A 12,205-nucleotide genomic window follows, 5' to 3' on the forward strand; every position below is an offset into this window, starting at 1 on the left:
ATAAACAATACTAATATTTATCTTGATGTCTTGGAATAATACACCGCTGTCAGGTTGTCAAGACAAAGCAATCAAACAGTGCCTTTCATTATCCAAATTGTCAATCTGTCACTTAGCAACATAAGTGTTATAAATTGCCAAACGGAGCCCAGAAAAATAACCATGAATAAATCAAATCAAAACATTATATATAAAGCCAAACAAGCACTATAAAATAAAGCAGAGCTGTAATTAAAATGTTGAAAAGTCTTACCATTTAAAAGAGCTGTATTTGGGATGCTGCTCGGTTCCTGGTTAAAACAAGCATGCTGGCACTCGTGGTAGTGCACAGACTCCAAGCAGACTCCCACAACCATGTCAGCCACTAATCCACTGGGGGGCAGCACCTCATCTACGGCAGCCCCTCGCTAAAGCCCGATGGGTTAAGCCGATAAGACAGCGTCCGGAGAACCGGGCTAAAGCCAAGGTACGCTGGACCAACTTAGGACGGCAGCTCTTAGGTCCCAGAGCGGAGAGGAGCGTGGTGGCCAGAGCTGGATGTTCACTCTCAGCCCCCTCATGCATTCAAACACACACTCAAGCTCCGCTGCTCTTCTCCGCGTCTGACCGAGACTCCCTCTTTCCCCCTCGCCCATCTTCATATCCCCCCTAATAAGCTCTTTTGTGTCCATCTCTCTTTCTTTGATAAGTTGAAAGAACAACAAAAAGAGGGAGAGAAAGAGAGAGGCTTTCATTCAGCGGCTTGGCAGACATAAAGGTAGTGGAGTGCCGTCTATAGGAGTTGCCCTAACTTGGCTAAACTCAAGCAGCGGGGTGTCTCTCGTCATGTCATTAATCCCCAAAACTAGCCACGCTCCATTCACCGCAAGTCACACTAAATTAAATACAAAATCAAAAACACAAACGCTAGGCAGGAAAAGTGTGAGGAAAAAAAGGGCTAGAAAAAGCGTTCCGATCCGGGGCAAAGGGTTTGTGGTGTCTCAGCCACGCTACCCCTCAGTCCTGCCCATCGGTAGCCCCGATTTTTGAAGTAAGAAGCCCCGGTAAAAAAATCAGCCACACCAAAGACATAAAAAACGAACATTTATCACCGAAAGAGCCTGTCATCGTAGTGCAGCTTTTACATCTTTAGCTCTCCTGCCTGAACCCTCTTAAGAAAACTGAGAGGGAAAAGGAACCCCAACTCCAAAGTCAAACTTGCCCTACAACAAGCCAACAGCAGCAGTTAAAACAAAAACACCTATAAATGGAAACAAGCACTGTGTGGTTTTCCAGGAGAGCTGGCAATAGAAAATTCAACACGGCCAAATGGTGGCTTGAAGAGAGGAAGCCCACTCTTAAAGCCGTGATCCGACCATCCACTATACCACCGCTGTGAGCCTTTTAACCACAACAGAAAAAAAATGACTATTGATCTTCAAATAGCGATAATTGAAAAGATCAAAACGATTAAACAAAAAAAAGAGATTGTGCTGACTTACCATGTTGTGCTCCTCTTTTGTTGCAAGTTTTTGTTAAAATAAAAAAAAGATTTGCTCAAAGATGCAGCATTGGAGGTGTCAGATTTGTGTAGCCGTCTCTTGATCGTATTACTTCCACAGTCCTGGTTTCCAATGCGTCTGAACTTTTTCCCTTTCTCTTTTATTTTGTTTGTGCTACCTAGCCTTTTTTTTCCCCTGCTTAAGACTTAAAAAGCCTTCAGCTCAGTAAAGCAGCACAAATTATCTTGCCACCTTGCTCAGCTCTGATGCTTTGGCCGCTAACTTTGGAAGGCCCTTTACTACTGCATCAAAATTAGCATTGTCAAAGCAGTTAATGAATATTAATATTGTATTTGTCATTGGAGCTGGCCCATTGCTGAACTCCAAGTCATCCATCAGGGACAAGATTAAGCACACAATTATTTCTGACTGACAGGGACCAAATCTGGAAGATTTTTTTCCTCCAACAATTTAAAGAAAAAGACACAACATCATCTTAAGGTACCTCCCATGAGACGAGACGAGATTAATACACTTTTAATGAAGCAAGATTTCATGGAGCATGAACAGCGGGAACCTCAAGAAAAAAGGAAGGAGGAATATAGAAATATTTTCGCCTCATAATTTCAACAATATTTTAAGGACTTAAATCATAAATTACAAATAATGTTGATGACGGCCGACAAATTTAAATTCAAAGAACATCCTTTTTTTCTTTTCTTTTGATGATATACATCGGATTTATTCTCCTTGATTGTCTTTTTACAAGAAGATCTGGATTTGCCTTTTCACCTTTGTGGGAACATTATTAGAAATAAGATGTACAAGTGAGCAACACTGGCACTAAATTCAACATGAAACATTCATTAAAACGCTGGACCTCCAGCACTGTCGGCAGAGCCCGGCGGAGCCCCGACCGCTGAGGACCACACAGGCAGCCTCCATCAGCACCACCCGCCGCCGCAGCGCCTCTAACTCCATCCTGGAGCTTTCTCCCTGCTCCGCCACCCGCTTCCAACAGAAACAGCTTCACACCGGGAACCCTCGGCTCAGTCAAACAAGACTCTCTGAACAATTTTCCAAACCTTCATCAAATATGTCACAATGCACAATGTGAAATATTTTCTACAGAATGATGTCATTCCAATTTTTCTCATGAAAATTATTTCTCCACTGGCTTTATAAATATAAAGCTCTCTCATAAAATATATTTAAAGCAGAAACATTCCTACCTGACTTGTAAATCTGAGCAGATGACAAGCCATCCTTTTCACTCCTCCGTATCAGAAACAAAATGTATAGGATCTTTAAAAAGCAGACCGTCTTTTCTCACATATCCTGAATTATGAGCCACACAGAATCAAGCTTCGGGAACAGCATTCATCCTTTCCCACAATTATCTGATTCATTTTCTCCGTTCAACGACTTCCGTCAGAGGAGCGGCCACATGAAAAATCTTATTTGGGTCAAATTAAAACTTATATTCTGCTTGCGCCATCTGAAGAATACAACGATAAAATAAAGGGAAAATCACTGAGGGGGGTCGCACAAAAAAAATGGCAGATGTGGGGCACTAATGCCAGCAGCCCTGTGAATTGGTGTGAGTGCGGGGGTCAAGCTGCGGGCTCACCTTGGAACGCCGGGCCCCTGCCGACCACCCTGCAGGCTCCCTAATACCATTAGCAACCCTTAGATGAACATACTAAATTGGCCTTTTGTTCTCGAGGTGCTGATCCAGCCTCACTGACTCACTGGTGTCACGGAACCAAATACAGATGGTGCTGCTGCCTTTCTGTGAAATGAATGGCGCGCATAAGAAAGCGCTTTGTTTTCCCGATTCTTACAATCTCCAAAAGCCGTCGGCATTGCCGTAATTTTTTTTCAGCGTTCCATTCACAACTAAAACTTAAGAAATCATTTAGTTATTTATTTTGACAATTTAATAAATGTACAAATATCACCTAAATATTCATTATCAAACACATTATTCGATTTTTTCAATTAGATCTTATATTCACAAGAGTTTGCGGTGATCTAATGAATTAGATTTGATCCAATTCGGCAGCAAAGAAAAATAATGTATTAAAATTATAGAGTCAAACCCGATTTAATCAAAAATAAATCAAATTTGTTTTATTACATTAATTTGAGTCTTCATATAATTATAGTAATTATATTATGACAGACTAATTAAATAATTTGTTGCTCAAATGATCAGAGCAGTAAAAATGTCTGCATTGCATCTATGACATTAATAATTCCAAAAAATAAATTGCGCCTTTATAATAAAAACATTAAAAATATGGGTCTAAAATGTAGATCATGAAATTCAAAAAGGGCTGCAAAGGAATGCTGTAAATTACATTCTAATTAAACAAATGAATTTTTAATTGTAGTGAAACAAGCACAGACACTGATTAAGCGTTCACACGGGGCCATCGATGAAAACAGGCACCGAACACAGAATCGCACCGCGGCTTAATTCAAGTTGAGAGCCTAAAATAGGTCCAATCTAGGTGAGGAGGGGAGAAGGGAAGAGAGAGGCGAGGGGGAGCCGAGCAGGCAGCTCTGTGGCCCAGCGTGATCACATCAGCGCTAGTATCAAATTAACTCTCTGACTTTGAAACTTATTGATCTGCTATTAAGACACTAGTGAACTTGATGAAATGAGTGCTGTAGGTGACTCTGAGACTTCAAAGTCTCACACCAGCCACATAAAACAAGCCACTTTGATCCCCGCTCCACTCCTCGGATCTGGAGAGGGGGCTTCAGAGGAACCCCCCAATTCTGCTCTCCTCTCTTCTCCCACTCACCCCAGGCCCGGGCTCCAGCTCTCTCTTTCCTTTTTCCACGTCTGCTGATGCCCCAAGAATCGGCAAAGCACCGGTGCCACACAATGTACAATCTCACACATTTTTACAGAACAGTCTGCAAGTTGAGAGCACAGTGGTGCAGACAGATCTCCTTTCTGATTCACTGTGAAATAATAAACCAACACTCGCACAGAAGATGCAATGTGATGTCAAAACAACTACCAGAATAAGCTGGCCATCTAAGTGTATTCGCATTAAAATTCAGTGCCGATAAGAAGGGGATTCTTCATGCCAAATACGGCATGTAATAAGGTCGGCGATGAGAGAGACAATGCAGAGCGGGAGATAGCAGTACTATTGTGTGGTGAATACATCCCCCCTCTTTGCTTAAGGCAAGTCTTCCCACTACATTAAATACTGTGTGCTGCCAATCACACCTGCCTTTTTTTCATTTTGTGCCACTGGGTGGAGGTAGTAGTTAATGTTTTCAACATGCAGCGTATCTGTATAATATACTGAAGCAGACATAAATCAAAACCGGCCCACAGAATTCAACCTCTCCACCAGCTCAAGATACTATGGGAGAAATTCCAAAAATAAAAATAGATAAAATAAAGAAAACTAAATAAACAAATACTATATTTACATTTTCCGACTCATTTTGCAACAAGACAGCCTGTGAAAATGAGAAAGTAAATCTCAGGTTCGCCCTCCACTGAGCTGCAAACTTAGCAGGACTGAGTAAAATAAATATTAACGGCTAAATTAATCATCGGCAGGGCCGTGTTTGCGCCCAGGCTCCAGCGCTCACAGGCAGGGTGTGTGTGTGTGTGTGTGTGTGTGTGTGTGTGTGTGTGTGTGTGTGTGTGTGTGTGTGTGTGTGTGTGTGTGTGCGTGTGCGAGTGTGTCTGCACTTGGAGTGCCGGTGCTAAGCTGCGTCTGTTTAATTAAGAGGGGTAAAACAGATGACAAATGCGAGACAGTTAAACATTTAATGCGTGCTTATCTCCCCCCTCATTTATTTAGTGGGGAGAGATTCAGAGTGGGTGGCGTTTAAGAGTGATGCACGGCGAAACGCTGGTGGAATTAAAACGCAGCCCCGTGTGCCGTGACAAGTCAGCAAGCAACACACAGCCATTTCCTGACAATTGTTTTGACATTTTGCAACTTAATTCTGTTTGATGACAAAGAAAGGGATTATGTGATAAATCAAATAAACATAAATAGGGATTCTGCTACACAGCTGTTTGTGTAAAGCAACAAATAAATAAATGAGTTTCAATGTAAATGACACAGTGTCACTTAATTATGGATATAGCATTTATGGCAGCCTTGCCTAAATTATCAAAATAAACCATGCAATTAAAAATGCAATTTATCAAAGTTCTAGTTCCTCCTTCATTTCACCTGACAAAGATTACATTTTTTTCTGGATGATCCCCATTGTGTATCTGGTGCTGATGCACATTGCCTAGAGTCAATGTCAAATCCCAGCTCCAATAGTCCCGCAAAAAATACAGAACGAACAGTGCCCGCGGCACACACATCCCTTTACTCAACCCACTTGCAATATCTCATCCAAAGTTATCACTTCCAATGTGACAATGTTAAAATGAAAAACTAAAAAAAATTTTTTATATATATAGGCAGAGGGAGAAACAGAGATAAAAACGGGTGGCAGCGGTGGGGGTATGGATGGGGAAAGAGAAGCTAAAAAAGCAAAAAAGAGGGAGAGGGAGAAAAAGAAGAAAAGAAGGAGGAGGAGGTGGAGGAGAAAAAAAGCCCTGTGCCACGAGCATATAAGAGAAACCTTCACCAATTAGTGGGGAGAAACGGGAGAGGGAGCTGCCGCGGCGTCGGCACTCAAAGAGCCAGGCCTCGCGGCGAAGCTGTCATGTCGGCAGGATTGATCAACAGGCCTGCTATTTCTAATGGCATGTTGTCATGAAGCTGCAGCCATGGGGAGCCACCTGCCTCAGTCCTCGCACGGCACTGTGTGTGTGTGTGTGTGTGTGTGTGTGTGTGTGTGTGTGTGTGTGTGTGTGTGTGTGTGTGTGTGTGTGTGTGTGTGTGTGTGTGTGTGTGTGTGTGTGTGTGTGTGTGTGTGTGTGTGTGTGTGTGTGTGCATGAAAGATGGGGTTGGGGGTACTGCAGCAGCCATACCTGTTCTTTGCCCATATATCTTTTACTAACAATTTAAAATCAGCCTGGGATCCTCCTCCCACTATCTGGCAGTCTACCTTGCCTATCCCTGAAGGTGGAAAAATGTGCCAGCCAGGATTGTTCTTTATTCTCACACAGCGGAGCCCAGCTATTGTAAAATCCAAAACAATGGATAGAAAATGTATGCTGTGTTGTGAAGAGAAAACAGATGAAATTAAACCGTTTTGGATTCAGAATAAGAATTGTAATAATATTTATGTTTGTTTAATATCAAAATTGTTTTTAATCCATTTCAATCTCTTCAAGGGAAATATTTTCACCTTTCAAACAAATTAATTCCTCAATCGCACTGAAACACTGCATTACATGGAAATCTGTTGCGAGTTATCATCTGAAAGGCATTGCATTTGATTATCGTTTTTTCCTTTCAATGACAAAAAGCCTTCAAATAATCAGCGGACAAGAAAAAACGCTCGCTAAATGCCATCGCAGGAATAGCACAATCAAAATGAAGAAATGTATTTATAAAAAGCAATCTGTCACATCATCCTTGTTTTTCGGTAACACAGCGACAAAAAATTTGGCCTTGGCGGCCAAAGAAGCCCTGCCTTTTAAACAATAAAAAGTCAAATAAAAGTTACAGAACTTGAGAGTTCAAGGTACTGCGGGCTACTTGGAGTGCGTGTCACGTACAGTTAACCTTTTTATCGGGCGCGCCTGTGGTCTCATCAGTCGATGAAATTCTTTGCCCACGGCGGTGGCTTAGCCGAGGGACACGGACCAATAGAAAAATATTTCATTGTGTTAGCATTTCAAATGGCGAGTGGAGGGTGGAGAGGAGGGCATTTGGAGGGGCGGTGGGGGAAGAAGCTCTAACCGATCGTTGCCAGCGGAATTAATTGCCTATTCTGAGAATAATGTCCCTTATCCACGATCCTCGGAGGGCCGAACGCAAGCAGAGGCCACTTTTTATTTTTTTTGTTGTCTTCAAAAAGAAGAGCGCTTAGGGGTACTGGCCGTATTAGGGGTTTAGCTCAGTCCCCTTTAGGCCAGGAAAAATAATCAGAAGCACTGAACCAAACTCAGCTAATCCGTACCCCAATTAAAAACGTAGAACGTATAACACTCAACGTTAATGAGAATCGACAAATAAATACTTTTATATTAAAAATATTACTTTATTAAAAATTAGCGAATTCTGACAACTAATTTGATAATTCTATAAAATCCACTTTAACAGGATAGAACGTGAGAAGTAAAACGGCTACGTTTGGCTTTCAGCCAGCTCCCGATAAATGGCTCAATATGGAGCGAACCCGGTGGTGCTTCTATCCCTTTATTTAAGGGGATTTAAGTTCAGGCTCTGTTACACATTGGCCAAGCATATGCAATGACCCTAACTGATATTGGTGCATCTTTTAGCCACATCTTAATCTAACCTTTGTGAAGCACTGTGGCTTTTCAGACTCAAAACAGCATTAAGAACGACTATTGTTTCGAGCGACGAAGGAGGCCGCTCTGGGAGACGACTCCACCGAAAAGCTGCACCCGGAGCCTACAAAAAACAGCTGCTTATGCACTCCAATCAGTCTGAAAACAAAACTGAGATTTCTTTTTTTTATGAGGTGGCGGGGGCATCCCAAATCCTCCATCCCTTCACATCGACCTCTACGGGCCCATTCGTGCTAGGTGTCGATTTCATCCCTCGGCAGATGGACGGGCGAATTCGCAGCAGTCCCCATTACACGCCTCTCTTTCGCTCATTGTGAATTCAGTCAACGAAGTCAATCTTATTAACTTCCGCGCCGGTTCACACATGACATTTTCTTCAATTTTCTCGCCGACATCAAAAACATCAATTAGCAGCTCGAAAATGGGAAGGAGCGAATGACAGAGTCCGATAACGCCGACTTATTTGAAGCCGAGGGTAAATCTATTCTCCAGTTTTGAATGTGTTCATTACAATTGCATTTTCAAAGAAGACCTCCAAATAGCAAAGAAATTAAATTTATCTCCTAGAAATGTCCAGAAATTGTTTTTTCCCCTCTTTCTTTTTTTTTTTTTAATCCTGTGTCTATCTCTCAACCTCAGTGGGTGACACAAAGCATTGTGGTGCTGCATTTTCTTTTTCTCATTAGAACAGATCACAACTCCCACAGAAGTTGAAACCCTATTCTGTAACCTCTAGAATAACCCGTGAAAATTCAAGTTATAAAAAGAGTCAAACAATTTCTTTACAAAGAAAAGGAGGCGATAAAGTACCACGACGGTGACCCACAGTCTTAACGAAAACACTACGTTGACGTTGATAAATGCAGTGTCTATTTTTACCCAACAAGGGGAGCTATTATCAGATTAGAGAAATAAAAAAGGCTTTAGAAAACAACCCTATACTTTTTCTTTTGGTATTTGTCAATCTTCAAAATCAGTTTTTTCATTAATAGAAATGTATGGTTTCTCACATATTGTTTTCATTGCACGAATATTGAAAAAAGCCTTTTGCTAATTAAACAAAATTCACCTTTTAAATAAAATATTTCTCATAAACCGAATCATGTATAATTTAACAGCATATTAAAGGGTCATTTTTTGCTTAATATATATTGGTTATGAACAAGAGAAACCTGAATTCTCTAATACAATGAGTGCATTTTATATTGTTTGCTAACCTATATTTAAATGTAGATTTTGCTGTATAGATTTATTGTTGCTCAGAAAACTGGCTTTAAATCCAACTTACATCTAAACTACCATTTTATCCACAGCCTCATTGATCAATTCCTGCTACTCCACATCACAGTTACATCAAAATGTGAAATACAAACCTAGACATTAATGAAGCTCTCTCATGGCTCAACTCTGCTGCCTCCCATCACTGATGAACATGTAACTCAATAAACCTTGGCCAGTAACCTTTAAGTAAAAGGCTATTTTTTGCCAATATCCAAACATTGTCAGACGGCTTCCTCATGCTTGAGTTACATCTCCGAGGGGGTGAACAAAAGCAACTTTAGTGGCTGTAGAAAGACACTCTTAATGCGAAGGGGGGCTGGTCGCATACGGAGCCGTGCGGATCACGTTTCTCCGGCCCATTGATTTCTGATCTTTTGACATTATTTAGTTGCTTTTTATTTTCTTGCCCGTCTTTTATTCCATGTCACAAAAGACAGAAATGTCCAAACAAGTGATGTTGGGAGTATCTACTATCTGTCAAAAGAGCAGGCTTTTCCCGGCATTAAAGCGACCAAATGCTGTGACGCAGTGCCGAGAATCGGCGGGATGAAAATATCACTCTTTATAATGGGGCCTAATCAGATTTCGGATGCCGTTTGCCTTCTAGCTAAGAGATGGAAACGAATGGAGCAATGGGGCTGTAACCAATACACTCCCAGTTCATCACAATCCTGACCTGAAGACAAAAGGCCTTTGCTTCTTTTCTCATTTCTAATGTACACATAATATACAGCGAAGAAAAATAGAACACAAAGTCAAAATCTAAATGAACACTAAATGTAATTTTTGCCCTAATTTTTAGTTCTAAATAGACATGAATGAAGAGACAAAGCAGGCATGCTAAAAGCAGAGAAAGACGAAGAGATGCATTTGTAAACGGCTTTCGGCTGAATGTTGAACACACAGTACTGATCAGTTCCATTAAGCAGGGATTTGATCATCTCCCCCGTGCGCTTTCACAGCCCGGCTTCAGATTAGATCACTGTGAAAATGGTCAAATGGTGTGTTTATCTCACTGTAATTATTTTGATGCAGATGACAGAGATTGGTTGTTTGCATGTGGCTTGATGGGTGTGCACAGTGTGAGCCAAGACATGCACACGCAGACACACACGCTGGCGTGGAAAGGGCTGAATGGTTTCCTCTCAATGCCATTAACCCATTAGATGGTTTCAACAAAGGCCTGAACATAGTGTTTTTTCTGCAGGGAAAAAAAGCACGTTGCAGATGCAATTACTGCGCCTTAATCCTTAAGTTATGACTTATATTAATGTTCTTGTTGGGTGACACAAATGGACTATGAATGAGATTGAAAGAGAAAGCCAAAAGGTAACAATGAGGCATGTGAAGCTAAGCTTAGCAACGCAAACAAAGCAGGAAAGCTATATTTTGTTCTCCGTATTTGTTGATATTCCCGGGAAGGCTATGAACTTGTAGGAATTCATCTCACAGTAAAGTCATGATGTGAGGTTGCTGCTACCTAAATAATTTGCAAAACATCTCCCCTGGCCTTCATTAGGGCACTAAGTGAACTGACTTCTATTGTTTGAGGGAGATGTTTCCGTCCTTCCAGCTGCTGTTGCACTCAGAATGCCCCTCAACCATGTGGTGACCTTGAGTGAAATGGTCTTAATCCCCCGGGGTAACTTTAAGAACTACGGCACACTGTTGCCCTTCCAAAACTGATAATATATTCAGGGTTTTCACAAGATCATTTGTGCGATGTGTCCGTCCCCGTTCTCAATAATCAACTCTATTTTCACTTCACTCGACTTAGGCTGTGTCACTTGATTACTGGCCCTTCGTATCTACCTTTCCAATTACTTTTAAGAGTTTTGGATGGACAAATTTGTGCTTTCATGTCCCGTGTTAGCGGATGAGTCGCTGCTTCTAGCCATGAAAGGAGAGTTTTTAATGAGCTGAGGTGAGGTTAATTGGTTCGCTAAGATCCTCCGAGTCATGTGCCTCTATATGAAATTAAGTCCATTTCCTGGAGTTTCCCCGGACGTATTTAATAACAAACACTTCAGCCCAATTTTCATTTCCCACAGAGAGGGGGAGATAGGGTGATGGAGGGGGGAGAGATGGTTGTTTGTGCTTGGTTAATTCACCTTCGCCGCCCCACACAGTAAACGCTATCTCGTGTTTGTGTTTCTTCAAAGACCAATGGTGTAATGTCAGCTTCCATTCAGAATGAACATGAATGCCCTGTTGCTTAAACCTGCAAATACAGCAGGGTTTTTAACAGATACCTGAAAGCTAATTACCAGCCAAATACTTTTCTGCAGTTTGTTTGTAGAATCTAGTATTCCATGAAGCTGGGCAATATTTATGGAAGTTACTGTGGCAGCATATCTTACAATATAATTACATGAACGCAATTTGTTATTATTAAAAAGCGTTAATACACACCTAAATTATTACAATTGAATTTAAAAGCCTTTTTTTTTACTGAGTTGCAATGTCATAATGTAAGCTATATACACTTTATTATGTATACAGTGTATGCATGTTCTTAATGGGACATCATTAAACCTTTGCTATTGTTTTAATTTTTCCAACAATATGGGGTGAATTAGTGGGCAATTACTACTGCTGTAAAGTCAATGTGGGGGAACCGCTGCGTAAACACACCACGATACACTAATCCTCCACAAACGACTGGGCCTTTCACTAGCTATTAGGAACTACATGATGTGAATCTGCCCAGACTAAGAGACCTTGTAATCAACACTGGTGCAAATGTGTTAAGTTTAGTGTCTCGTTGAGGGGGGTTCAATGGTCCTGACAGTGTAATTACGGGTTGCCGCCACAATACAGCGGCCAGTGCGCTCAACACTAATTCAATCCATCTTCATTTCCAAGAGCAACGCCCCTACTATTGATGGATAGTTATCATTAGAAAGTGACAAAGCACTGAAACAACTGAGGCGTGAGCGGCAAAATCTGTGTGTGTGTGTGTGTGTGAGAGAGAGAGAGAGAGAGCACTGAACGTAAAGTCAGGGATCAGGAGGA

General features: G+C 41.4%; 1 protein-coding gene across 18 annotated transcripts in view; it reads right to left on the reverse strand.

The window, feature by feature from the left end:
- tcf7l2 (transcription factor 7 like 2) overlaps window positions 1–12,205 on the reverse strand; it is an 86,953-nt gene that overhangs the window by 25,381 nt on the left and 49,367 nt on the right. The window contains exon 1 of one of the 18 annotated variants that reach the window (XM_063892921.1): window positions 1,482–1,544. The exons of 16 other annotated variants lie outside the window; for them this stretch is intronic. In XM_063892921.1, coding sequence (XP_063748991.1) covers window positions 1,482–1,484 — 3 coding nt within the window. In that variant the 5' untranslated portion in view covers window positions 1,485–1,544. Of the gene's footprint in view, window positions 1–253; window positions 624–1,481; window positions 1,545–12,205 lie in introns of those variants that run through there. One more of the 18 variants, XM_063892920.1, reaches the window with a different exon arrangement.

Source organism: Eleginops maclovinus, chromosome 10, assembly GCF_036324505.1.
Source record: "Eleginops maclovinus isolate JMC-PN-2008 ecotype Puerto Natales chromosome 10, JC_Emac_rtc_rv5, whole genome shotgun sequence".
Classification (NCBI taxonomy): domain Eukaryota; kingdom Metazoa; phylum Chordata; class Actinopteri; order Perciformes; family Eleginopidae; genus Eleginops; species Eleginops maclovinus.